This window comes from Falco cherrug, chromosome Z (genome assembly GCF_023634085.1).
Source record: "Falco cherrug isolate bFalChe1 chromosome Z, bFalChe1.pri, whole genome shotgun sequence".
Classification (NCBI taxonomy): Eukaryota; Metazoa; Chordata; class Aves; order Falconiformes; family Falconidae; genus Falco; species Falco cherrug.
In genome coordinates this window covers 83,071,632-83,098,945 of record NC_073720.1, presented here as the reverse complement: position 1 = coordinate 83,098,945, position 27,314 = coordinate 83,071,632, and the positions used below count along the sequence as shown (strand labels likewise).

General features: G+C 37.9%; 1 protein-coding gene across 2 annotated transcripts in view; it reads right to left on the bottom strand.

Moving 5' to 3' along the window:
* Nucleotides 1-1,534: 1,534 nt before the first annotated feature.
* Nucleotides 1,535-27,314, bottom strand: part of EDIL3 (EGF like repeats and discoidin domains 3) — a 257,033-nt gene continuing 231,253 nt past the window's right edge. For both annotated transcript variants that reach the window (XM_055699782.1, XM_055699781.1), the window contains 2 exons: nucleotides 15,824-15,979; nucleotides 1,535-5,446 (listed from right to left, as the gene is read on the bottom strand). In XM_055699782.1, the coding sequence (XP_055555757.1) occupies nucleotides 5,297-5,446; nucleotides 15,824-15,979 (306 nt within the window). In that variant the 3' untranslated portion in view covers nucleotides 1,535-5,296. The remainder of the gene's footprint in view (nucleotides 5,447-15,823; nucleotides 15,980-27,314) is intronic.

Genomic DNA, 27,314 nt, shown 5'->3' with positions numbered 1-27,314 from the left:
ATACAAGACTTATACAAGTCTGCCTTTTATGTTTTAATCCAAAGCAGTCTTTTAAATTTAAAACCATCCTAAAGTATATTTAACTATTAAGAAAATAATGCACATTTAAAAAAAGAAAATGTATTTTTATTGGTACAATTTTCTTCTATTTTGTCCTGATTTATTTTGCAAGGCTTATTGATCACAGGTCACTTAGTGACCTTAGATTAACCTCCTGTTATTTGAATCTAAGCAAGTGTCGTTGTATGTACCACAGAAATATCAGAGACTACTTATTTCATAATGATGTAGAGTGTTGATAGTCATGTTAATCCCTTGAGCTCATTACCAACAGGTATGGGAGGTTGGACAGTGATAAATACTTGCTATTCTGAACAAAATTACTCATTACTTTCTCTCATTGTCTTTATTAGAATTCCTGAGGATCTAAATTATGAAGAATGAGAGGAAAAATCTCTTTTCATTCCTTCAGGAACTGGCCCTTTGTTTCATGAAAGAGTTTCAATTTATAATTAAAAACCCAGAAAGATTCGAGATGCGTATTTTCAGAAGTCTATGACTGAAGTGCTAATACTCAGCCATTATTCACCAAAAGGAATCCTCTTGTTGTGTGCACCATTATATTTTCATTTTTATAACTGGTAGAGATATGTAATCAGGAAAAGCTGCAAGATCTATTCTGTGACTTTTCTGTTGGAAGACAATACACCATTAGTGTTCAGACCGCACATTTGGCAGACAAGGTACCTGTCATCAGTGCATACTCAGGGATGGTTTTTATCTCTAAAAGACAATTTTTGGTGAAAGAACAGAAGCTGAAATGGATACGAAGCAAAAGCATGTATATCTATGGGCTTATTCTGGATCAGTAAGGAGTAAACCACTGAAGCTCCATCTCTCATAAGTACGCAAAGCTTTAAAATTTTCTAAAAATCTCATTGTTTAAAACCTTTTCTGTGTGCTACCTTAACCTCTAGGCTTCTTTAGAAATCGAAATGATACATGAAACTAAAATAAGACATTTCGGGGAGCAGGCTGTACAGCAAATAAAGTGAAGAGAGGGGGAGGGCATGAGCAAGCACTGGCTCTGCTTTGGCATCTCCACGAGAAGCCTCATAGCAGGTCTGCGCTGGAGCTGGTGCTTACCTTTTCAGAAATCAATTTCCCTGTGTAGGAGTGGAGAAGAGAGGATAAGGATTGATAAAAATAACCCCAGAAATCTGACTTAAAGAAAATGAAATTGGCAGTTTACATTTCTGGTGCTCATTCAGAGAGCAATAGTAAGAAATAGAAAAATATTTTTAGACTTGTTCAAACCTTTGCTTTTTTATCTGAAGGAACAAAGGGAACACATTGAAGGGAGCACAGCACCACAGTTGATTTTGCCAGAAACAAACTCACCTACCACAAAGACCCTGCGAATGCATCCAGGAAAATGCCGCATCATATCTCTGCTCCGTGTTTGCTGTCAGTGAGGCTGAGATAAGTTATATCTCCTTCCAGGTGTTGGGATATAAGTGCTTCATAAGTGACCTCATTTTTCAAAAGTTTTATTGTTAATTTTGAAGACTAGACAAGGTCATACTGGTTTTACATCGTTCTACATGATTTAAGTATATACAAAACCATTTGAATATTACACAGCTTGAAAGGTTGCAAAGGTCATTTTGTCCAAGATACTTCTGTACTTACTGACACATCAGAAGCCAGCACTGAATATTATAGTTCATATTTGTTGTATAGCAAAGATACACTCATTTAGTATCCTTAGTCTTCAAAACAGACACTAATTTGTATGCAGCCATTCCAAAAGAGAAAGTCAACCTCAAGACCAGAGCCAGTTAACGTGATAAGCCCTTAACAGAACACAATTAAAACCGAGCCTCGTGCCAGTGCTGTATTTCCTAGGCTATAAACGCAGCACATTACAGAGCTACAGAAAGGTGAAGTGTGCCTACAAACTTAACTGGTTCAGGGTGAAATTTAATTAGGAGAACATTTCCAGTCTTGTTCAATGCCATTGTTGCAATTAATACTGAAGTCGAGGTTCACCTCAGGGTGTTTCTCCATCCCCTCTTAAAGGGGCATACCCCGTCCCGCACTTATGCCTGGTTTTGGGGTGCTGGTTGCTTTCACAGGGAGAGTACAGTTGTGTCAATTTATAACTCGTCCCGTATGTCAATGGTGTTCACCAAGACAAGAAAATCCAATCAAAGGAAAAAAGTTTAATTCCAGACCATAATCTGATTCTCATCTGTTTTGTTAAATCTGAAGTATTCCGCAGAGATCAAGAGTTAATTCAGATTTTTACTGCTGGTACTGGGAGCAGAATTTGGTACTATGGCTGCACAACACCATTTAAAGAAAGCTTCTTGGTAGCTAAGGAATAATTTACTTAGGAAAAGCCTCAGTATTTTTGCTGAAATTCTAAGGGCATCAAATATATGATTCTTTTATACATTATCACAGAGTGATATCACGATGTATGGAGCTTTCTGTGCAGGTTTTGAAGACCGCTGGTGGATGAAAGCTGATACAGGACATAAGGATGAAAATACTTAATTCGAAATTAATGCAAAATAAAATTACTATTTTAGGTCTCATGACAACACAATTTTTGTATGCAGATGAATGGATAACAATTACATTAATAAATCAAGAAAGATTAATTCAAAACCAATACTGAAGCTGCAAAAGATGAAAAGCATGAAAAAATCACTTAAGAACACAGAACATTTCAAAAGAACATTAAATCAAGCTGTTACACTAAGCAGCCTAATTTTCTGAAATGGCCTTCCATTTTTTTGCATACAGTTGACTAGTGAAATAGCTGCATGCTGTTGTTCATATCATTAATTAAATGTAGGGTCAATAGCTCTCCCACAACAGGAAAATGGTTTTGGAGCTTTTTTAAATACTGTGTGTGCCCTAAAGATATATTACTTTTTAAAATATATTTTTTTAATTATCATTTTTTAGAGCCTAAAGTGCAAAACATGGGCAGTAGGTAATTTAGGAATACACTTGTCCTCCATTATTCAGAATTTTTTTACTCTTTAGAAGTTCCATCATGATTGACTTTCTCTTTAAAATTGCTCACTATGCTTGAAGACCACTCCATATATACATCATTAAGGAATGCTGTTAACACAGTTACAGACAAGACAGTAACAGTCTAGTGGCTTTTGTTATGCAGCACAAAGTAAAAAATAAAGAACTAACTTAGCAGTGTTGCACAGGACCTCAACATTTCTTACACATACTTTTACCTTTACAAGACTCTTCTTTAGAAGTCTTTACATGTCTAAGCCTTATAAAATAAATACTTGTATAAATACAGTTTAAGGATTAAGTCATTTTATAGAGGCAGGGTGTTCTGTTTGTTAAAACGTGACAGTTTAAGTGACGCTATCAGAAAACCGCCACCAATATATCCCCAATTCTTGTATGTAAAATTCCTGGCTGCTATTCTAGAGTCTTTCACAGTTCAATGGATAATATATTTTGTCTGTGGTGGAGAATGTGTGATTAAATGCAGGTTTTTGAAATCCAAACGATTTTGTTTCCAAAGTAAACTTCGCCCTTTGCAGACTGTGGGCCAACTAGCCGTTCGCCTGGGAAGCAGCACCCAGGTTCATACTTGTTTTGGTGAGAATGTAACAATGACAAAAAATAAGTTCAGTGAGGTTTGGTACAACATGCAGCTGTCTCTCTCTGTATGTATCTTTCTATGTGCCCCACCTCCCCCCATCAGCATGTTATGAAATTAAAAGGGTGGCAGTAATCCCAAATGCTGTCATTTCAGGTAACAGACAAAACATCCTCTTGCTCCTTGTCCCAGGATTTTTTTAGATTTATGTGCAGTCATACAGCACTTTATTCCAAGGAAACTTGGAGTGCTTTACAAAGGTTGGTATCGTTATCTGTATTATCATGGGAAACTGAGGCAAGGGGGAGAATGTCCCTCCTACTGCTCCACTTTTCCTCCTAAAACCTACTTTTTAATCTGGGGTCCACACTGGCTGTCATGTTGTTAAAATATAATGTATATGAACCATTCCTGGAGATGAGCTATGATAAAACCCAGCCTCCTCGTGACTCACGGGTGCATGTCTGAGAAGATGCGGTTGGGAATGGAGGGTGCCAAGGGCCCAGCTTTGGTGAACTCCTACCACACCTCCTGGCTTCATGCCTGGGAGGAAGGCTGCGATGGCCACCATAAGAAGAGCCCACCAAGCGAGTTTCCTGGCAGTAAGGGAGTCATTCCTCCTGTGTGTCTTTTAGCACCCGATTCCTTTGCCTCACATTTACCTCCTCACAGAAATTAAGGAGGTATCTGAAAGAAGTAATTGGGCAGGCAGCTCCATCTAGGGTTGTGTGCTCACCCCTGGGCAAGTCACAAAATGGGCTCGGGATTTCTGATGCGCTGTGTGCCTTGAACTATGTGGGTGCTTAAGATGAGATACCACAAGTACCCTGGTGTCTCATCTCAACCTCCTTGAAAAAGCGCATCTCAAGCAGAATTAATAAACTTTGGCAAATTAATTAACTTCATAATATACTGATAGCAGGTTTCATTCCATATGCAAACAGGTCACCTCTTTCAAGGAAAATAACATTGTGGTGATGCTAAACAGAAAAGATGGAGGTCATGTCTATAGCATGCAAAATAGAGAAGGAAAATGGGGCTACTTAGGAGAACCCTTTAGGTGCGTGGACTCTGCTGTTTAGATGAAAGTGATGAAAGGTAGCTTGTAACATCAAAGGTACTGTGTTTTACAGTACCACGGAGTATCTTCCAAAATATATGTCATAAATACTGACAGTGTTTGATAGGCACAATTACTATAATGCAGTCATCCCCAAGTAAACTTATTGCTAAAAGCTGCAGTATCACTTTTTGCAAGTAAGATGACAGTATGATTTATGGAGAACTTGTCAGCCCAGTGTTTCTAAAGCTGCAAATGAGCTTTGTCATGCGATTTCTCTTCCCTTGTAAAAAGGATGCTGCTGTTTTTCCCTAACACGTTTCAACTAGTGTGAACAACTCAAAGGAAAACTAGAAAGATAATTCCACAGCAGAAGGGACAACACTAACAGATTTGAAGGACAAAATCGGATTGGATCATTGAAAGGGCAGGCTTAGACCTCCTTGCGAAAGACAGTTAGCGGCCTACCATAAAATGAGCACTTGTTCGTGAAAAACCCACTCAGCATCCTACAGGCTTTGCACAGTTTCTTCTATGGAGGGACTTTTAGCTACACCAAGAGCGGCGATGCGTGACGGAGGTCTGCCTCAGTCCTCCACCGTGCAGCCCAGCAGCTCTGACCGCAGGGTGATCCTGCCGTACCATGACCACGGGAGGATGCGGATGTGCCGGGCGTGGATCGGAGGGTCGATGACGTTCTTACGGTGTGTGTCATTGTCAAAATTTCCCTGGAACACCTGAAGGGTGAGTAACAAGAAGATTTAAGGTGGTGTGGCTTAAGGAACAGCTGTGGTACACTCCTGATGTCCCCCGGCATCTCCCTATGCTGAATTTTGAGCACCTGGGCACCTGACTGATACTGCAAAGAGCACCCGCCCTTGCTGAGACCTTGGGATTTCATCGCATGCCAGGGACCTTGGAGCTGGTATAGGCACGGCGTGCTCAGCCCTGGTGCAGATCTAGCCTTCGATTCTGCTGTTCTGCCAATACCCAGGGCCCAGCTCCAAAAGTTACATAAGAATCATTAACATTTAAAAAATTAAATGCCTTTTACTTGGCATTTTCATCATGTCAAATTAGTCCCAGGAGATCCTGTTATTGTTTCCAACAAAATACCATTAATAATTAAAGTTAAGAAGAATTTTTATTGTATCACTTATGAATGCAGCTTGGATGCAACTGTGTAAACCCCTGTAAAGTTGCTGATTATCAAGGAAGCTATCTTCTGTCAAACAAAAGTCAGCATACGAATTATGGGCATCAGTCTGTGACCAAATTAAAAATTCTTGCACAGTATATTGCATATTACAGTACTATTTCCACTAGTATGGGTTAACAAATACATAAGTGAGTTCCCAAACATCTGTCTGTGTTAAACCAATGCTGGATTTTTCCCCTGGCAGCCACCACTTAAATTCAAAGGCCACAGCACCACTTTTGGCAAAGTGATTGGATTATTCCCTTGGGATATTTTCAGGTTTTATGGGAAATGCTCATTCTCTTCAAATGTCAACCAATCAACTTTTCATTTATAAAAACTGAATTTGATGGCTTTTTGACTTGAAATGAATGAGTTTCATTTGCATCATGCAGAGAAGAAATACCGACCTGCTGAAGAAGTGCTTGTATGACTGAATTAGTGTGGAAAGACAAGTTTCCCAGAAGTTCCTAGGTAAAATGTCAGAGGTTGAACTGAGAAGAGGCTGATCTACTATTTTAGCCCTTAAGCTGCTTCTTCCATGACATGTTTACAAAGCACTGTATGAAAATCTGCACTTTTGGGTCTCTGTGCTGCACCTTTTTGTTGAATTTTGAAAGCTTCTCTCGAGTGCTATCAATTTGGCATCTTGAACAAAACATGCATCCTCCACAAGTGATGGCCTTTCACAAGTGATGAATTTCCCTTCATGTCTGATATCACACTAACAAAGAGATGGGAGCATTAAAGCACCTAGAAGTTAAGATAGATAAAATTGCAGACAGACTGACCACAGAAATATTAGTGTTGTGAGTCTAAGGAAAGAAATGTATTTACCACAGGAGTAATTTTTTGTTGCATAGTGTTGATTAAAACAGCTGGAGCTTGGGCTAACAAGGTTGCACCTGAATTTGAGTTTCCTTTGTGGCAATACAGCATACAATAAAAGGCAGTAAGCTCGTGAGTAAAACTACGAATTGGCACCCCCTAACGTAAAATATGTAGCTAGGAAAGCTTAAAAGTAATTTTTTTTCAAATTGATTTCTTGCACATGTATGTTACATATCTGTTGATATTTTTTACCAAGCCAGATGATAAACAGTGCAGAACTGCAGACAATTCTTGCTGCAGAACTACTGGAAAATTCTCTTACTTTCTATTTTATTTTCGCTACAGAATACGTATTTTGAAGGTAACATTTAAATGAAGGCATAGAACAATAAACGTTGTTTGCCAGAACTCTTCTATGGCACACGTGTAGCTACGCAAAATAAATAATGTGATGCAAACCAAGCAACAAATACAGCTGAAGAAGGTGGGATTATGTCATTTGCTTAGAGCAGGAAAGCAAGAATTAAATTTTCCTTCTCATACATAATTTTATTAGCATTTGAGGTCAAACTAATCACTTTCAGAGGCTGATTTATGCAAATCTTGAATTCACCTTCCCTCAAAATTCAAGTTCCGGTTTCAAGAAATTAACTCAACTTGGTAGATCAGGAAAAGGATTTCAGGGAAATAAGTTTACCACAAAGTAAGGGAAGCTTTGTCAGCATCCACAAATGTGACCTGCATAAAACATTCTAAGTGCAAATTTACTGGATTTTTTTTTTTTTTTGCCCAGTGGAACCATGGCAAATTCCTTATGGGAAAAAAAGTATTCTTTGTCACTCTTCATTTTACTTCAGCCTAAGTTCACTAAGTGACACTAATGGAGTCAAGAAACTTGGAATGAGCAGGGAAGACAAAGGACAAAAACTGTAAATCCAACTTACCAGTACAAAAAAAGCTACTTCTGTAGCCAAAGGTAGTTTTTCTTTAATTACCTTTTGCTTTAGGCCAGTCAATACAAAATGAACCACCTAAGGAATTAAAAGGTCTTGGAAGAGCCGGTACCCTCATACCATAAATGATTACTCCTCACATTTGTTTCTGAGAAGGTTGTTACAGTCTACAAAGCCTCTGAAGACTGTAACTATTTATTAGCATTCAAGAAGCTGATGTTGGAGTTACAATACATAGCTCTAAAATTTTTCAGGTGAAAAAAATGCCCAGTGATGGTAAAACAGAAGCTGATTAGTGGTTAAGGAGTAAAGAGCAGAGTGTAAGTTATTAAAGTGTCAGTGCATAAAGCTGGTGCATATTTTGATTTTGAATTCTGGGTGGGTGCAGGTCTGGTCCTGCCTTATCTCAAACAGCAAATGTACAGAGTGAAGCAGCAAGATGGCCACAAGCACAGAATAATGTCCTTTTGCAAATTATTAAACAGACTAGGTCTCTTCAGCCTAAAAGAAGATATGATAGATGCCTATAAAATCAGGTGTGGCATGGACATAATCAATAGCAGACTATATTGCACCATCCTCTTACCAGGGACACTAGGGGACAAGGAAAGATACCAGGTTATTCTGAGCCACCTCAAGGTCATGATTCCCCAGACAACATGCCATTAAACTGTGGCACAGTTTCCACAGCCTTTAACTACTGTTAACGGACAAGTAAATTGCTAGGGGCAAAATCAGCAGGGGCTATTAAAGATACAGACAGAAGGAAGCTGGAGGCTGGGGAAGTACACTGGGGAAGAATAACAGCCCTATGTTTTTTAATTCTTTAGTCATCTACCGCAGGATGCTCCCTGCCTCTGACAGAGCTTCAGCCTCCCCCAGCCCAGTGGCTCCCACAGCGCAGGGCGCCTCTGCGGGTAACGGTGAACCAAATTTTCAAAAAACCCCAAATTGACAACCCTGTTGTAGAATGTTAAAGATTTTACAGTGGGTATATCTAGTTATGTCAGCCTGCATACTTAAAAGGTGTATCTTGCTAAAACATTTACCCAGCAGCTTCAGCAAGTTTACACATACACACCCCCCCACACACATATGTGTAGCTCCTCTAGTCTCTTACAGCTGCTATTAAAATAAAAAAGTAGAAAATGCATGCTGTTGGTACTTTTTAAAGTATGATAACTTATTTCATGATCAGTTTGTGCAAAAAAGGATGAAAACCTGGAAAATGTTTACTGAAATTCCTTGCCAAAAGGATTTCTGAAGTATAAACAAGCCTTGTTTATAATTGTGTCCAACAAGCAATTTGGATGTCTTGCCTTCAAACATTCACTGAGAATTTTTAATATAACTAAGTGGTTTATGGCTCAAGCAGCAAATCCGAATAATGACAACATAAATTGATTCAAATTTTAAGAAGAAAACTATATATGTTTTATGACAGAATTATTTAGAAGAAATATCTGAAGAACAGCAGCTTGGGAAAAGTGGAATTTATTACAACTGATGTTTGCTTTGCTCCAAACATGGAGCTGGACCAGGTTTTATGGCACATCCACAGGACTCATTAATTGGTGGCTGCAGTGGGTAAGATTGTTTGTGGTGCTGTCTCAATGGATGTGCACGGAGCGTGAAAACCCAGGGAGTCTGATTCTGCACAGAGAATCTTTCTGGATCTCCTGTCTCGCAGAAACTTAAATTACATGAAAAGTCTGCATCAGCCATAGCATTATTGGTTCCTGCTATTTATAATAACGGATGAGATTTGAGACTTTTTAATAATGAAGCCTCAGATGGTGAAGTCACTACGTTGGCTGCTGTACCTTAACCGTATTTTTTATTCTGAGAAGAATATTTTAAGCACATTATTTCATCAAACCTGTTCATATTAAAGGACTATTTTTAAAGAGTAGCTAGACGTGGGTTCTGTATGGAGTTTGCTTCCGTGCAAAACATCTCAGTGTTTGGACAAATAAAGGGAGCACTGTTCATTTAAAATCTAAAAAGAAGCTGCATGAAGAGTAATTATTGATAGTCATACTCCTTTATTCTGGAAACATTTTATTTCCTCATTACTATTCACTGAAGAAGACTTGCTTAAACAAAAGAGGGAATTTGCAGACTTGAACAGCCCATTTACTTGCTTTGAAATTTTTTGCTCTTGGTGTAGAAACCTTTTCACCATGAAGAGTTACAAGTGAAAACCAGTAGGTAAAAGGTGGTGAAGGGTGTCTTGATTTCTCACCAGAAGCAGAGCTACTGTTTACAGGCATACTCCACTCCTCGGAAGATACTTTCCACTCTAAAAGACTGGGGAGGTTTGTTTTTTTTTTAATAAACATATGTAAACACATGTACCTGTGTGTGTGTGCACGCACATGTGTTTCTGGAGTGATTAAGTGGAAAAAAAAGACATTCTTTCTTTTCAGCCTGCTAAACATAAAGTCTCTGGGTGTAAACTTTCCGCTACCAGTCTTAGCCATCTTCCTTTCTTCTTTACTGAGCACTTCTCCCAGGACTGGCTGAGGAATCAGCAGTTGGTTGGCACGCAACAGATAGCTATGCAAGAGTCCACTGTTTTTTTCTCTCTCCGTGGTACATAAGAATATGTATTACATGACCTTTATTATTTGTTCAAGATACCAGGCAGACAAAACTTTCAAACTTGTGAAACAAACTATCGCATTCTTGCTACTTTTTTCACCTGATCTATCTACTGATGCTACTAAATTGGGAATTTACTCCACTGTACATAGTTCGTAAGTGCTTTATGACAGAAGATTCAAAGCCAAGAAAAAAGAGAAATATTTTAAAGACCAGCCTCCCTCCCAAAATGCTTATAGAAATGCAAGGTAAGGACTGTTAATTTGAGGATGTTGTCTTCCTTCAGCTCTTAGTGTGCTACCAAGGAGAGAGATACGTGTGCTAGAGGTACGACTTAGACTGGGTATAACTAGATTTTCATCTGATACAAATCATGGTAACTCAGCTGGAAGTAATAGAAGTCACTCATAATTTAAACGAGTGCAGAAAAAATATATTTACTGTTAGATTAAAATATTATTTAAAATAATAGTATTAAATAACAATAATGTAAATAATACTAAAAAGAATGTTCTTTAACTGTGCCAAGTATGTGGATTATGTGTAGGAATTGAACCTGTCAATGTAAACCAGGTATTATGATAACGAAACATCATACAGAAAAACCATTAGCAAATCTAGCAGACAGATGTTTCAGCTGACATGATCTAACTTTTAATTTTTAAGTAGGTTCCTGTCTTCTGTTGCTATGGCAATTAACTAGACATGCAAAGCATGTAACTTATAACTCATTCATAATTTTGTGCTCAAATCCAGTGGCCATTTGCATACTGGATATTGTCTGCTGGCAGTTAATTGCACTGCTGATGGCTTAAATAATGACTGATGGTGCTGCAGACTGCTAGGCTACTTTAGGCTACTTTCAAATGTTCTAATCTTATTCTAAACAACAGCCTCTAAAATGTCATTTGATGCTGCAGCTGGCTTTGAGTTATCTACAGCAGGCTGGGCCATTTATAAATCACGTGGAATATGATTTAAAAAAAAAAAAAAAAAGGTCAAATATGGTTTGGATGCCCTTAGCTTTGGAGGCATAGTGAGATACTGACCTCTAGTTGAGAAAAACAACATAGCCATTAGCTCTGGTCCTTTTTAAAAAATATGTATTTGCTTCCTACTTGCCAGCCTGTAATGTAAATTATTTTGCTTCTTGAAGACAACAGGAAAATCTTTCATATTTTCCATATTTCAAACTATTTAAAATTAATGAGAAAGGCCTAATTTTTTAAAGACATGCTTTTTTCCCCCAGTACCTTTTTGTCAGCATTCACAGAATTTCAGCACAGATGTGAACTGAAATGACTGGCTGTTAAAATAGCAGGAGCCAAACAGGAGGTGCAAGAGCCACTGTTCTTGGAACAGCTTTTCCATTTGAAATGGTGCAAAGAACAAAACTGAACACCATATTTTCTTCTGTTTTAAACAACTAATTTCTTGCAAGTTGATCAAAGATACAGGCTGCACACAGCGCGCTTGTGAATAAAAGATACCATTTTTTTTCCTTTGTAAAATAACTTCACAGATGATGAAGAGGCAGAATTGAATAGCTTCAGATATTCACCGAGATCCACTGATACATTAGGACTCATCCTGTAAACTGTTTAACAGTCAGATGTTCAGCACCACACAGGATTAAGCTCTCGGCTCTTACTTCAAAGCATTGTAAAGTCACAATATTCATCTGCAAGTCATTATTACCAGCCTACCAACATCTCCAAAATTTGTGGCTGAGACATTGTTTAGCTTTCCTTTTCCAGAATGTAAAAATGACATATTTTGTTAGGACTTTAAAAGCAGTTATTTCTCTTTTATCCTGTCTTCCTTTCCCTGAAAGTTTTTGGGATCATCATTCTCCTAAATTATCGGATGACTGTACAAGGATCACAGGATGAGTACAGAATGGGTAAATTGTCTGCAAAGGAAATAAGAAATCTATATATTCTATCCTTCATAGAAGAAATCAAGATGTTCAGTTAATATATAGATTGAATGAGGGTAAATAATGAATAATTTATGGTTGCTGTTGTTGACAGTTGCCAGTATCTATCTTTTATCTCCCTTCGGTGTCTCCTGGGGACACAGAAACATTTCATGAAAAGTTTTCACTTCGCTGTGAAAACATGGTTTCTTCTACAGTCATCTCACATTTTGGGCCAAATCTTGTATCTTGACTTAAACTAAGGGAATTGCTGTGGATCCTGTGCAAAGATGTTACTATCAGACAGGACCAATGATGCTATTTCTCTTCTTCTCCCTGTGGATGAGGCACGGCATTGCTTTTTCTTCTGTTGTTTTTTATTTTTTTCACTTGTATTTTTGTTCCACTACACTTGCCAGAGTGCAGCCAGTATTTTTGGTGCTATACACATCCAGTGGACAAATCCTATGAGAGCACACTGCATCAACACACACCTATCTGGAGCAGTGGTGAAGGGTTTGGTGTCAAACTGGAAGGTTTTACTGAGTGATGCTCCATGCTTCTGCCCGAATGCAATTTCTGTATTCTCAGTAATGAAATGGATGATGGAAATAGATTTGCTTGTTAAAAGTGCAGATGTGGCCAAGGCTTTCCCTTTTGAAAGGTGGGATCAAAATTCAAAGTGGTCTTGGCCAACTGGAGAAATACACAGAAGAGCAATGGTGTAATTTTATAAGTAGCAAGCCAAACATTAGGAAGTCATAACCAATGTCACAGGTACATGGAGAATGATGGAGCCATCAGTATGTCTGTGCTAAAGACTGCAACAGTACAAGTTTGGGAAGCCAGACTTCAGGAAGAGCTGGTCCAAGCCGAATGCAGAATGATCTGAGGCTGAGAAAACATACCCTTTAAGGAAAGACTGAAAGAACTGACTTTTTTTCCCCCCCCCAAAGAAGAAACTGAGAAAAAATAGGTTAACATTCCTCAGCTAAAACAAACTATCTGAAAAGATGAAGATAAAATCACGTTTTGTGTGTCCTTTGAGGACAGGGTGGGTGTATTGCAAGGAGGCGGATAAGCAGCTTTTCCACTTCTAAGGATATTTAAACACTGGAGTAGACTGCTTATATTATAGAATTTTAATCACTGGCTGTTTCTAAGAACATATTAAATAATAATCTGCTGGAGAATAGTGCAGGATATGAGCAGTGTGTGAGGTGAAGGATGGGTGAATGTGTTAAGCCTTAGTTCTAACAATGAGCTGTTTGTACTCCTAGGGTGGCTGGAACGGATGTGGGGGTTACTGCATCCCATTTTCTGCTGAGAAGACCTCAGAAGGGATGGGAGGAAAGGAATGTAGTCTCTCCACAGGTCAAAAGGTACATGTCTAGGTCCTGTCTTGAGATCCTTTCCAGTCCTGCCTCCTATGAAGTTTTGCCAAGTTCACTGACTGACAGCTAGAATCTCTGGAACGTCAGACTCTGTCATCAGACTTTTGACTTTTCCAGACTTTTGCCATATGGAAAAAATTAAAAAGTGTAAAGATATTTTCGATTAATGTTTGCGTATCAAAGTCTGAGGACTAGACTCATACCAAGTGATCTTTTTTATTTTGTACAAATATAAATTCAGCAGTTATAACTTCCAACTTCCAGCTACATGTATTTGGTCACATTCTGCTATTATTTATGTGATCATCATAATATGCATCTATTTTATTCTTAGGGATGTTAATCAATATGGGACATGAGATGTTTTAATAAGACAATGATTAATAAGAGTTTTCCATTGCTCCTAATGGAATATGCATATAGCAATTAACAATCCAAGTGATGATGAAAGCAAAAATAATTTAATTTGCCTTGGCAAATGTTATAAATAAGTGTAGACTGGAAGCGTGCTTTAGGTGAGAGTGCATTTTTTTGTAGATTTGCTTGTGACTGTTACTGTGTTTCTCACTGGAGACTTGAATGCATGTTCTTTTTTCCACTAAAATGGATGCAACAGTTTGCTAATAGAAGTTTGGCTTGGAGAAGACATTTCTTCCAAGTAGATCTTTTGCTTCTGTTTTTAAATGCCAGGGGTTTAAAATGGGATGTGTACAAAGTACTGAACTGGCTGTCATTTATATTGAATGCGCTTATGGTACATCTACAAAAGGTGAGTTGCTTGTTTCCAGTTTTTATCTGACAACCAATTATACCAGACACGTCCGTAATCATTGCTGTCAGGACCTTCTCAGCTGGACGACTAAACCAACTGATTTTGTTTTCTCAATCTAAAATCGTTTAGAATTTTATGGGGAAAAATCTCAGTGCAGGATAAAGCTACAGTGAACTGCCGTTTGGCTTTTAAGAGTGGGCCTTTACAGAGTCGTATTTGGATAATAATCTTAGAAACATGTCTATGCAGACACACACACAATTATGTACCTACTTAATCCAGAAATTTAGGACACCTTCCCCTAACAGACGGGTGTATGTACCTTTGATTGATCATTTTAAATCAGTAAAATTTAAGAGATTAAGTTATCTAACCCCTCATCAATAGATCTACCTGTACTCATACAACACATATCAATACATATCAAAAGCTTTCTCATTACCTCAGAAAATTGAATTTAAATGCCCATATGAAGGGTAATAATTTTTTAGTGAAGAGTTTTTGTTTATTTTAAGAAAACAAAGTACAAGTGGGAACATTTTTCACCCCGAATACAGATGTTAAAACCATCAGATTCAAGATATACATTATCAGATATATCAACCATCTGGTATTTTTATTAATGCACCTTTTGTTTCAATCAATCAGAATTAATCCCACTAAGATATTTAATAAATAATTCACATTTTGTCAACTTGTTTAACATTTCCCTTAAGCAATGCATATGCTGTAATCTCTTTCTTAACAGATTATATTATGGATAGCAGTGTTATACAGTTTAAAGGAAAGGTATGATGAATAATATCCTAAATAACAAGACGAAAGTTAAATGCTTCCAGGTAAATCAATTAGAAATCTATACTTTCTCTATGCCTCTCATTAAATATTTGCAAAGGAAGTTGTGAAAATTTTTATATTTTGTATTCATTTAATAGTGTAATAAAAAATAATCTTTCCATCGGGTATTTGAAATCTTAGTGATTAATTTCCAGGAAAAAAAGTATCAATCCAAAATGGCTAGGTAATGAGGTACACTGAAGATGTGCTTTGCAGAAAATTACAGAAAATAATGCATACTTACCAAAATATGCACCAAGACACTGTTTTTGAATATTCAAATAAACCACTATTTATATACCTTCTTCTCTAGAGTTAAAGGAAGAAATAATTCCAATAAATGGAGAACTGTAAAGTTTTATGTCCCATATTTAATAGCAGTAAATCAGGTGCATTGCATGATAGGTATGATATTACTGCACTGTGAATGTCATTGTGTTATATGACTCTTTTTTATTCACTTTGACTTTTATCTGTGGGTTGCCATGCATATGGAACCCTATAAAGCAGGCAGCATGCAATAATCTAGAGGCTTCCAGCACTGGAGTTACTGCAGACGTATTCCTCTGCAAATGTAACCAAAACATTAATTTTCTCTGTGCTTTACCTTATCCTTCTTTTGTTTCTCATCTTGGTATATGATCCAGTGTACCCCATCATTACTGTAAGCAAGCTTGTAGGACCCCACAAATTGGACGTGACCAAAATCTTTAGCTCCTTGGGTAATTATGCCGGTGATTTTCGTAGGGACAAGCAGGTCAACCTAAACAACAAAAAAACCACAACAAACCAAACCAACAAACAGATATAAAACAGAACACAGAAGAACATAATCAGAACTGACTTCACACCACACAAAAGCAAAATAGTACAGCACTATTGTTCACACAGTTGTTCACAAGACAGTTCTCAGGTGCAGGCAGGGAACCCCAGGGCTGTTAAGAAGCCCCTTAGTGAACGGCGAGAGAGGACCCTGTCCAAGAGGTGGCTTTGCACTGCTTTGCACCGCTTTGCAACTGTGCCCACTGCATGCCGACATCATGGACAGTAACTTTCATTCTCCAAGCTCCAAGTCAGTTTCCTTCGGTTTTCTGTAGGTTACTTACTGCTTACACCACCTAAGGGCACAATGGGGCTAATCTCGTACCATTTTCCACTGCGCTAGGTGCCATACATGGTCCCAACAAAACAGCAGTCTCCATGGCAAATAATGTGTAGCCAAAAACTGTTCCCATGTGCTCCTCATAATCAGAATCCACTATGCTAGAGGCTGGTTCCCTAAACACCTTTCCCTTTAATTTGCAGTAGCAGAGTCCATGCTTTACTAAGACTTTTAAAACATTTGCTAACACACTTATTTCCCCGCTGAAGTCGTCTTCTCTCTTTAAGCCTTTGTTTCTTTTTCTACCTCTAAAGCTCTGAGTGTTTCATTCCTTCGATTTTTTTGAGTTCTTTAGTTTATAATCTTAGCACAAGAGTTTTAAAAATTCAAGGCAGGAATCTTAATGCCTAATAAAAACCTGAGCTTTCGAGTGGCTTTCACATGGGTCAGTACATCTGTGATCAGTTCTTTTGAACCAGAACCCAACAGTGAATAGAAGAGATTCGGGCCAGATGCCTTGGATTAAAATGATCAAGGAACTGAATACAATAACAGAAGTAAATTGACCTAATAATGTATTTTTAGAGGAAGAATGGGGGAGTTGAATTCCCTATCAAAATTGACATTTTCTTGAAATGTGAAGGTAAAACTGAGGCTCCATTCTTTGTCTTCCAGCAATGCTGCAAGACAGTAAAAAAAGAATAAAGGTAGATTTATTTCAAAGAATAAATGGCTGTGAAGCAGTCAGCATTTTTAATATTGTCCGTTAAATCAGGCAAGAGAGACTAATAGTAAAAATATTACAGTTAAAATGAGAGGAATGCTGAACTTCATGAGAAGATGAGTGAAATGTTTTTACAGCAAAACATTAAAAAGAGAAGATGAAAAAATAAAGAAACTCTGGCTGATCAAATACTGACGATGCAGTCTTGTGATTTTGGGAAGCAAAGTCCCCCTGAGCAAACCAGATTTTGACTGGAATGTGGTGCACAACAGAAGAACAGATGTGATACAAAGCATAAGAAATTAATCATGAGAAGAGAAGGAAAAATAAACAAGCAGAAGTCAGCTAGTCCAAGACAATGCCTTTGAAAGATGGACACTATAGCTTGGAATCTATAAAGAAGAAAGCACAGAAAGGTGTAAGGCTACACTTATAAGAAAAAAAAAAAAGACTCTTTAGAGCAATCAGATAAGACTGGAGACTCCTGCCTCAACATTTGAAGACAGGTAGCAAACAATGAGTAGCAAATCCTTTTAAGGAGTAACTTAAAAGCTTCAATACTGAGGTACTATGACAATTAAGTAGAAAATGTAATTTTCTGCAGATGGTCCGAAGAGTTTTGGTTCTACCAGAATGAACTAATTTATTGCCATCTGATAGCAGCAATGTTGCTCAGAGGAGCACCCCAGAATATGAGGGAAGTATCCTTGAGAGGCAAAATATTTTTTGTTTTCTCTTTGGCCAGTGGAGAGAGGGACTCTATCAATGATCACTCAGAGCAGGAGTCTGCTTTGGATGTTCTTGTGGGCTGCTTGAAGGGACTCCTTTCTTCTGTAAGGAGGGCAGGGGGGCTTGCTTCCGTAGCCTAAGTGGGCCTCTGGGAAATAAGCACTGATAATTAGTACAAGTCTTTCATGAATTAATAAACACCGGGTCTCCAGACCTTGCCTCCAAATATTTTGGAATCTAAATGAATAGTGTGTTTTTCAGAAAGGCTGATCTGGTAAGGAATCACTAATTGGTCCACACTTTGAGGCAGCATTTGAACTAAATATTCAGAGTCAACTTCAGATACTTTTTATAAATAATTTTGGAATTAGCATTTTACAAGTGTAACCTCTTTTTAGAGAGAACGCTTCTACAAAAAGTCAATGTGTTTCCTGTTAACTTGAAAAAAAAAAATGCCTCCATAAAATCAGTTGTTTATTTTTAAAACGCTGAAAGTAATCTAGAAGGATTTCACAAATATTTAACATGGCCATGCCACTCAGGGTATTTCTCATTGAAATTCAGAACAGGGAGAAAAAATTCTCATTAAGATTCAGGGGATTTCAAAGGTAAAATCACAATAAATCTTTATTATCACATAGATCCAGTGTTAATAAAAATGTCCCAGTAACAATTGTTTTGTGCTTATAGGACATAATCCAGTGGCCTTGTACTCTTGTTCAGAAAAATGATGTGGGAAGCTGAAAGGTAATTTGGCATGTGTTCAGTCTCTTTCTGAAAGACTTACATAGCACTATGTAGAATATATGTGTGTGTATTATATTAAAAAAATAAAAAAGTAATGAACAGACACAATCTGTTCTAGGTTTTGACAATACAAACAATACATATTGCTGGAGATGGAGGAAAAAATAAAAGGACATAGCACCAGCATCTCCTTCTCATAATTTAGTATCTTATGTACTTATTTATTCATAAGCTGATAAGAACCCTTCAGGCAATAAAGAGTGCTATCAACCTAGCATTAAAGAAATATAGGTTTTACTCTGTTGTTTTCTTACCTTCTACAAAGGGTTAACACCCTCACTTTTCATTCTTCTTATTGGAAGTATTTACAGCAGAAAGGTGAGAAGAATTTACACCAATTTCTAGGCAAAACATCTGCATGAAAATAGCCTAAACAAAGTCATAACTTCCCATCAGGACACAGAACACATTTATGCAGTTAGTGTGGATTGCAAGTAACAGGCAATCAAATAAATTACCAGGGAGAGTAGCTGAATTAACACACAACCACTATGTACTCTTCAAAGCTGAATGTGATTAACAGGATCAGAATGTGACTTTGGCTTTTTCAATGCGGCAGAATTTAGAACGAGGTAGAGGCAATTAGTCTGCAACTGATAGGATCATTAGCTGGTTACAAGAAGAACCATGGTTTACAGTTGAATTTACATTTCTACAAGCAGCTGATCAAAAAGCAGTTTAACATCTTGTGTCTGAAAGAACTCTCTTGGGCTATACCTATTCCCTTTTCCCAACTTGCTTCAGATGTTAAAGACGATTCAGTGTGATTTGGAGGAGAATTAATTTAAGAAAAGCACAAAGACAAATCCACCTGTGTATGAAACCTTTTTAATGAACGATGCACGGATGTGCAGCATGAGCTCTGTGTCAGTGTGCAGTCAAATGCAGAGGGACTAGGACTTGTACGCCAGGTAGATCTTCTTCATCTGGAGAAAACAGTCACATGCAGTCACATCTCTGCTCTGAGCAGTCCCAAGCTAATAAACCTCAGCTCTCAGGATCTGACTATGCAGATGCCCCTAGTCTTCATATAGCCACCTTTGCACCTGAACTCCTTGAGAACTGCAACTCATAGATGTGGAGACCTGCATCAGAAAACCTGGCAATGTTCATGTCTCCCAAAAGCACGAACATAAGGATGAGACGCTTCTAGACATTTGGGACAGCTGCCCATAAACCGGTTTGGAACTGCAAGCAGTACAACTGCAATTGCATGCACTGTGTTTGAGCACCGCTATGGAGCTATGAGCATCCTTGTGGTGATGCATTGCCTCCACAGCCTACTGGCTTGGGTCTCTGTTATATCAGGAAGCTCAGTGCAAGTGGAGTAGATGTGCCATGAAATATCAACCACGACTTTCTGAACATCCCCTCCCACTTCTTTTCCCTCTTCTGCATACTTGGAGGAAACACGTTAAGTTCCAGGCATTTGCTGGGACTATAAAGGAGGCAGGACAGCAGATGAAGATAAGCCACCTGTGCACTGGGCTCAGGAGAGGAAGTGGGTGGCTTTCATGAGATCACACCTGAAGCTGAGAGGCCACATGGCTCAAGTAGTCTCTCCTGGAACAGAAACACCACTGCGACTCTGGCTTGCCAGAAGAAAAGCCTCAAGAAGATACAAATTGTAGAATTCTCCAGCACCTTGCACACTGATGGGGGAGATGGATTTAGATGGCCATACCTGGCAACTGGCTCTGGGTGGCCTTGCTTGATCAGGGGCAATTGGACCAGCTGAATCCCAGAGGTCCCCTGAAAACCTCAATCATTCTGTGATGCTCTGAAACCCAGCAAAACCCAGCCACACTGCCCAAAGCACCAGAGGCTGGGAAACCAATAAGCACAGGCTGCGTTCATTGCGTTCATACTGAGGAGCATCGGTGCCATGGGCTCAGGTCTGTAAAGCAGAGCAGCCGATATGGAGAGCAGGACAGCCACACAGCGTGTGCTGCAGGGCTCTTACTTCCAGCTAGTCTGCACCAACTTTTGAAGCACGTCTTTTGGCTTAATTTCCTCTGAAAGGAATCCATTTCATGCTCTGTGAGGATACTCCACCATGTGAACCAAAGCGTGAAAAGCAAAGACAGTCTTTAAAAATAACACACTCCTTATCTACACTGTAATGTTAAAAGAGAAGAAAAAAACCCTCAGAGTCTAGGGGCCACCAGGTCCTATTTCACAGTGAAGATAATGGTAAAATGGTTCAATTGACCTTCAGCTGTGCATCTCTTCATCTCAGGACATCCAATCTCAGCTTCAATTCAAAGATGCAAAGGAGAGAGATGAGATGAAAGATTTCAGGAGTGCTGAGGGTTAACGTTAGTCCAATAATACTTTTTAATAATTATTTTTTTTACAGATATTACATTTCTGCTCCCAGTATGGCTAATCTTACGCACAGCTTTTCTTGTAATTTGAGAAATGTCATTCTTCTGCCAGGTTTTCATTTATTTACCTTTGTGAGGTTTTTACACTCTTTTTTTATCAGTTGTTGCCACTAACGAATTTCTGGGTAGTCCTATTCTACTTGGCAAATAAAAGAGTCCCTTGGACTAAAAGCACCAGGGATAGAAACCAAAGAAATTGACCCAACGCATGTGAGAGGGAAGCACTGCCAAGGTGGGGCACGGTTCCTTAAAAGATTGAGAAAAGAAGGCATGCATGGTCCCCAGCTGCTATTTCACCAAAGTGCAGATCTGCCTATCACATATGCTGGTCTTGCAGGGAGGTCTCAGATATTTTGGGATGTTTAAGGTAATGTTAGAGACTCATGGTTGGGCACCTGAATCCCACCATGACCATCTAATGCACTTAAGTTGTCCTGAGCAGGTTATTTACTCTTCATTTAAGACCTCATGACTCCCCTGATTTTTCCAGGCACACTCAGGATAGTTGCTCTCTGCACCCAAGCCTAAGAAAAGGAGGGACAGGCTTGCAGTGTTTGCAGCGTAAATGTAGAATTGCAGATCTCCTTATATTATTGATCTGATGTAGGCACTTAGCTTTCTCCTCCAGGCCACACACTGGAGATAACAGGAAAATTGGTGACAGCATAGTACACTTGTTGCAGATGTGCAACATCTGTATGTTTCTAACTACATTTCAGCAGCATTTCTTGTTTGTAAAATGTGAAGCTTAGCATACTCATTAATATGAAGGCTCACATTAAAAATCCCACCCAAACAACCACAAACCTAAACTATGATCCATCATGCCTAATTGCCGAATTGTATCTAAAAACTTTGGAGGAAAAAACCAACGAAGTGACTATACACACTTAGTAGAGAAAGCTCATTTCCATCACAGCACCATATGTAGCAGACTGTTTTTGGTATAGTCACTTAAATATTCACTATCAGAGTAAATACTTATTAATAAAACCTGAAAAAAAAAATGCACTAAGAAAATAAGTTATGAGACAAAAGGAAATGCTCTGGAAGCCATAATAATTTGATAGGAAGAAGCATTTCAGAGCTTTTTGTTCAATATTCCACTATAACGGATTTTCATTCTTGCAAAATAAAATAAAATAAAATAAGATCTATTTACATTTAATTTGTTCTTAATTAGCTAGTGTATGTTTTAAATTAAACATCTTCTTTTATGCCTAGGAAGAGAAGGGTTGTTTTCAGACAAAATAAGATTGGAGTGCCATTATTTTGCTTCTTCAAAAATGTGAGGTTTGTTTTGCTTGCTTCTTTTTCAATTTAAGATTAAACCTTCAACATTATTTTAACATTGTGCTACTATATTTTTAATATCTGTAGTCCTCTAGGCCAAGATAATAAATATGACTCTTATTTTCTTATTTACTCTCATTTTCCTCTTCTTAAAGAGCACGTTCCCTCTGAATCACTTGATAACGACAGCAACTGTGCATAAGAAACAAGTTAGAATACCATGTACCATCAGCTGTGCCCAGTACAATTTACAAGGGAGAAACTGGTGTGTGAGGTCTGTCTTGAAATCTCCACGGACTGACTGTCAAAAATACATCTCAGGCCATTATTTTGAAAATTTTGAACTGAAACACACACACAAACTCACAGGTCACTTGGTTTCAATTAGTAACTCCTTAAGCAGCAGCCACTTAAAGAATTTAGAGTGTGTGAAACTTTCATTGATGTACTTATGTATTTAGTAATCACTGTTACAGAGATATTGGAGGAAAAGGAGAAAAAACGCTTGAATTACTACAGGATTTTTTCAGCATTTTAGTAAAAAATCAGATGCATAGAATCAGCTGCATAGCCATTTTAAAAGCAGTAGCTATTTCTTATTGAGAAATGTTATATAACCACACTTTACTAAACCATGACTAATCTCATTTTATTGATATCTCAAACCTAAAGTGTAAAAAAAAAAAGAAAGAAAAAAAGAAAAAAGCAAATTTTAGCCTTGGGATCTGGATTTTCAAAAGCCCCAAAGGGAGTTGCTACCCGTTTCCTATGGGAACGCAAGGCAGTTGATGTTCCACGGTTGTATTGGCATGCTGGTAAATCCTGCTTACAGCACACACAAGATAACGCTGCTTTCATACTGCTCCTGCAAACTGGAATGACTTCTGTGCGTGCTGGCAACTCTCACAACTTATCAGGAAGAATTCATGTCCTCACGGGAGATGGCAGTACATGGTATATCCAGGTCTGAATGCAGTCTGAAGTAAAAGAAAATTTAGTATTTCAAAATGATAACATCAGTGATGGTTAAATCTATAAATTTTTCTCCTAACACTGAATACTTCACATCTGGTGCAGGAGTCTTTTTACTGTAAATGTGATTAGACAATTTTTGTAGATGTGACATAGTTGATTGCATTGGTCACCAACAGTCAAGAAACCATGAATAGAACAGTAATAGTTTCTCTTTCTGGTATGGAATATTCAAAGCTTATCAGTCCTTGATGATGCTAAGAGATTTTAAAATAGTCCATTAAATTAGCAGTGATTAAGCAGGCTTAGGCATCTGGTGGAGTTAGAAGATTTTGAGCTGCATTAGTACACTTTGCTGATCCTTGCGCCTAGTTATGGCTAGAAATAGATAGGGATATTGGAAAAAAGAATTCATTTACATTCAGTTCTTTACATAATAGTACTTGCCTTTAAAAGAAAAAATTGTATAAAACTGTGTGATAATAAGAAGTAGCTTTCAAGAGTGTCATTCCTGGAAATTATCATTTAAAGCAGTTCCTGCTGTACTAACAATAATGTTGCTGATAACTTTTGTTCAAACGCTTTTGACAATGACTAAAGGTGAAAATAAAACACAGAAAAGAACAATTACCAAAAAAAAAAAAGTTGGAAAATATTGACCATTTGAATGTCTTTCCTCTAATCAATGAATAAGGAACACACAATTTGAGAGGCTGGACAGGCTCCACTCTTAAAAAGAGTGGGAGAAGAGCAAGAAAGTATTTCTGTTACCTCCTCTTATGTTACTAAGATATATCTCAAGTTGATGAGCAAATTTTTTAGTAAGATTTCTTGTGTGCCAGTTCTGTGGGCTCTGTCCCCATGTGGATTCCTTAGTTTTCTGTTAAAGACCATTACAGGGAACCTCAGATGCTGGAGTGGGCAGAACCGCAGCAAAATACTGACACAAACAGATAGGAAAAAACTTGGAATGTAAGCAAGGGAAATGTGGTCTGTTTAACTGTAAATTTCAGAAGGACACTTGAAATTTGAAGAGTAAGGAAGGTAGCATTTTATACCGGCACTTTGAAACAGTGGCAGCTTTTGAGCTGCAGTCAGGAGAAATCCAGGTATCTCAGATTTCATTTGTCTTAGGGTTTCAGTGTGTTATGGGATTTAAGCTGAAATTAAAGGCTGGTGATGCAATGCCTGGGAAAGCAAAATCCTTTGTTGCAAATGAATTACTGCAACTTCTACTTGGTTTTCAGCAGGGAAGATGATGTGATAACTTTTACTGGAGGACTGATAAATATCTCTGTAAAAATGTTTGGATCACAAATGGACTCACCTACGCATGAGCAGCTCATTTTATTTTTAAAATGAAAAATAATGGTGGTAATATGCAAGTTCATTATTCACCTGGTCGATTTTCCCCAGGTGATTAATAATTTTGCAAATATTTTCTGCAGTACATAAAAATGTCCCAATAATCTATGAGTATCTAGGCTATAGATCAACAAGTAAACTGCAGATAAGCTTGCACACAAGATACTGCAAAGTGACTAATAATTAATATAACTACTGAACTGTTGAAATACTAACGAAAACCTGCCTGTAAGCGAAGTTAAATCTGCCTAGAAGATAAGTGAGGTTTAGGCTGAAAGTTCCTCCATGTATTTAAAAGCTCTGAGTGCATGACTCTTATTTTCACAGGAAAAGCAGCCAACGCAGCATCATTCAGCCATTCTTTTTAAGAATGACTTCGCCCATCTGTCAGCCAGGCATTATTATGTGCAACCTGTTTCATATAGCTATGCTGCTGTAGCTGTAAACTAAAAATGCCCAAATTGTGCTACCAGACTCCGAAAACGACAGTAAGCTGCTTGTTTTTTTTTTTTTTTTTTTTTTTGTGTGTGTGTCCACAGCCCCAAAATGATAGGACAGGCTTTTGTTTACAGCAATACACTGTTAATGACCAGCAGATAGACACTAAATTGGTGCATTATGGTGTAGGAATTGGCTCTGACTTTCTTAGCTAGAGAAGTATTTTTCCAGGTTTAGAGAAGAAACCAAGTTTCTTTTCCCTTTTAGACTAAATGGCTTGGCACTTCCAAGGCAATAATCTCATAATGTACTGGCTTGAATACAATTAAAAGGTCTATTAATCTTCATTCTCCAGGACATAAGAAAGATTATCTGTTATTAGTCAAAAGGACACCCTGGAGCCCCTATTACAGAGCTTCATAAATAGACCTCTGGTCAAAATAAGACTAGGCTACTGGCAGGACATATCCAACCTTAGGACTCAGTTCTGCCTTTGATCTGACACAGATGTATTTTCTTGGCTTTCAAAACACCCTGTAACGCTTATCGGCTCTCTGCACCTACTGCAGAGCATGTGGAAAGCACAAGGCATGACTGATTTAAGGGATTAACACTTTGCTAAAATTGTTGACCGAGCCTGGAGTTAAACAGGAAAATATTTTCCTGTTCCCCCAAAGTAAAAAAAAAACCAAAAACCCACAAAAAACCCACAAAGAACTTTGTGCAGTCAGAAATGCAAAAAACCCCCCACCCAACCACACACCCTGAGAGATATAAGATCAAGAGGAATGCTTTTTAAGGAGTTGATCGGGATCTGGGCAATCAGGTCTGCCTGGACCAGGTTCAGTTTCTGATCTGGGTAAGGAAAAGAAGGGTCATGAGAATGGACTTCCACATTCCAGATAAAAGTAACAATTGAATAACTTTTACTGTTTTTACCATATATTCCATTCTAGAGCTTTTGTGATGAAAGTTCCACAAAAACTGATTGCCTGGGAAACATCATAGGATTTTTCTACAAGGAACTTGGATTAAATGAACTTCCAAACAGCTTAAGCCCAGATCGTACACTGGAACCCACAGATGCAGTAGCAGTTAATTCAAACTGCTCTAGAGTAAATTAAATATTAAGTAAAGCTGATCTGCAACCAGAGCTTTAGTATTCAGAAGCGATAAAAAATTGATTTGTCTCTGAAATTTGAATGACAGTTTTAATAAAATTATGTTTGATCATTTTAATAGTGGTATGAATTTCTATTGAAGAAGTTCAGAATTATCTATGAATTGTTTCATTTTCATAAGAACTGGTACAAAAGTAAAAATATGAACTCCAAAATATTTTAAATGTAATTTAATAGCAAAACATAAAATGCTGCATTTTAATCTAGAATGTTTTCATTATCTTTTCATAGAAATGAAAAGAGCATCTCAATTGTTTAAAAGTTTTTTTAATTTTTTAAAAAATTGACAGCTACTCCCTCTTTTGTATTGTTAAATAATTAATCAAAGGGGTACTGATGCTTTGGTGCCTAGGCAACAGGGTAAATCAATGCAGACAAATTACTTCCTAAGCTTATCTGTACTCTTCTCAGTTTGGAAAAAAAATGATAGAGAAGACTGTAGGTTTGTGGACATGGAGTTTGTTGGTTGCAGCTACATTTATTTTGAAATTAAGTACTCTCCTTATGCCTCAATAGACCATATTCCTTAGGAAAATCACTAACTGCCTGTGATTGGCCTCTAGAACTCAAATGAGCCCTGAATAATATTGTTATTTTATTACTTTTCTTTGGATTTACCAAGTTAAAACACTCCTATCTTTGCACCCTAACCCATATGAGAACATAAAAAGAACATAATGCAGAAGGTGGGCACATAAATATATTTACCTCAGCCTCTCATCCAACGTTACAACAGGGTGTAAAAAAATTTTTGTAAGGTTAAGAAAGCTAGGATCTAGCTGGCTGAGACTGGAAAGAATTTCAAAACTCACGGCTTCTGACAAAGAACACTGGAAAAAAACACTCCCAGGTTGGTAGAAAGGTATCTGCAGCTAGAGCCCTTCTTTTGATATAACTAGAGGCCACCAATGGTCAGGCAGTAACCAAAACTTAGACCATTTGAAAGTCAAACTGGCTGAAATGGATCTTCTGACAGGGTGCACACAGATTTTCAGAGCCTGCTTTGTCTTTTTTACCCTTCTCTTTCACTCACCTCCAACTGATTTTTCATTACACTCTACAGTACTTCCACTGAAGAAAACAACAACCAAAACACATCT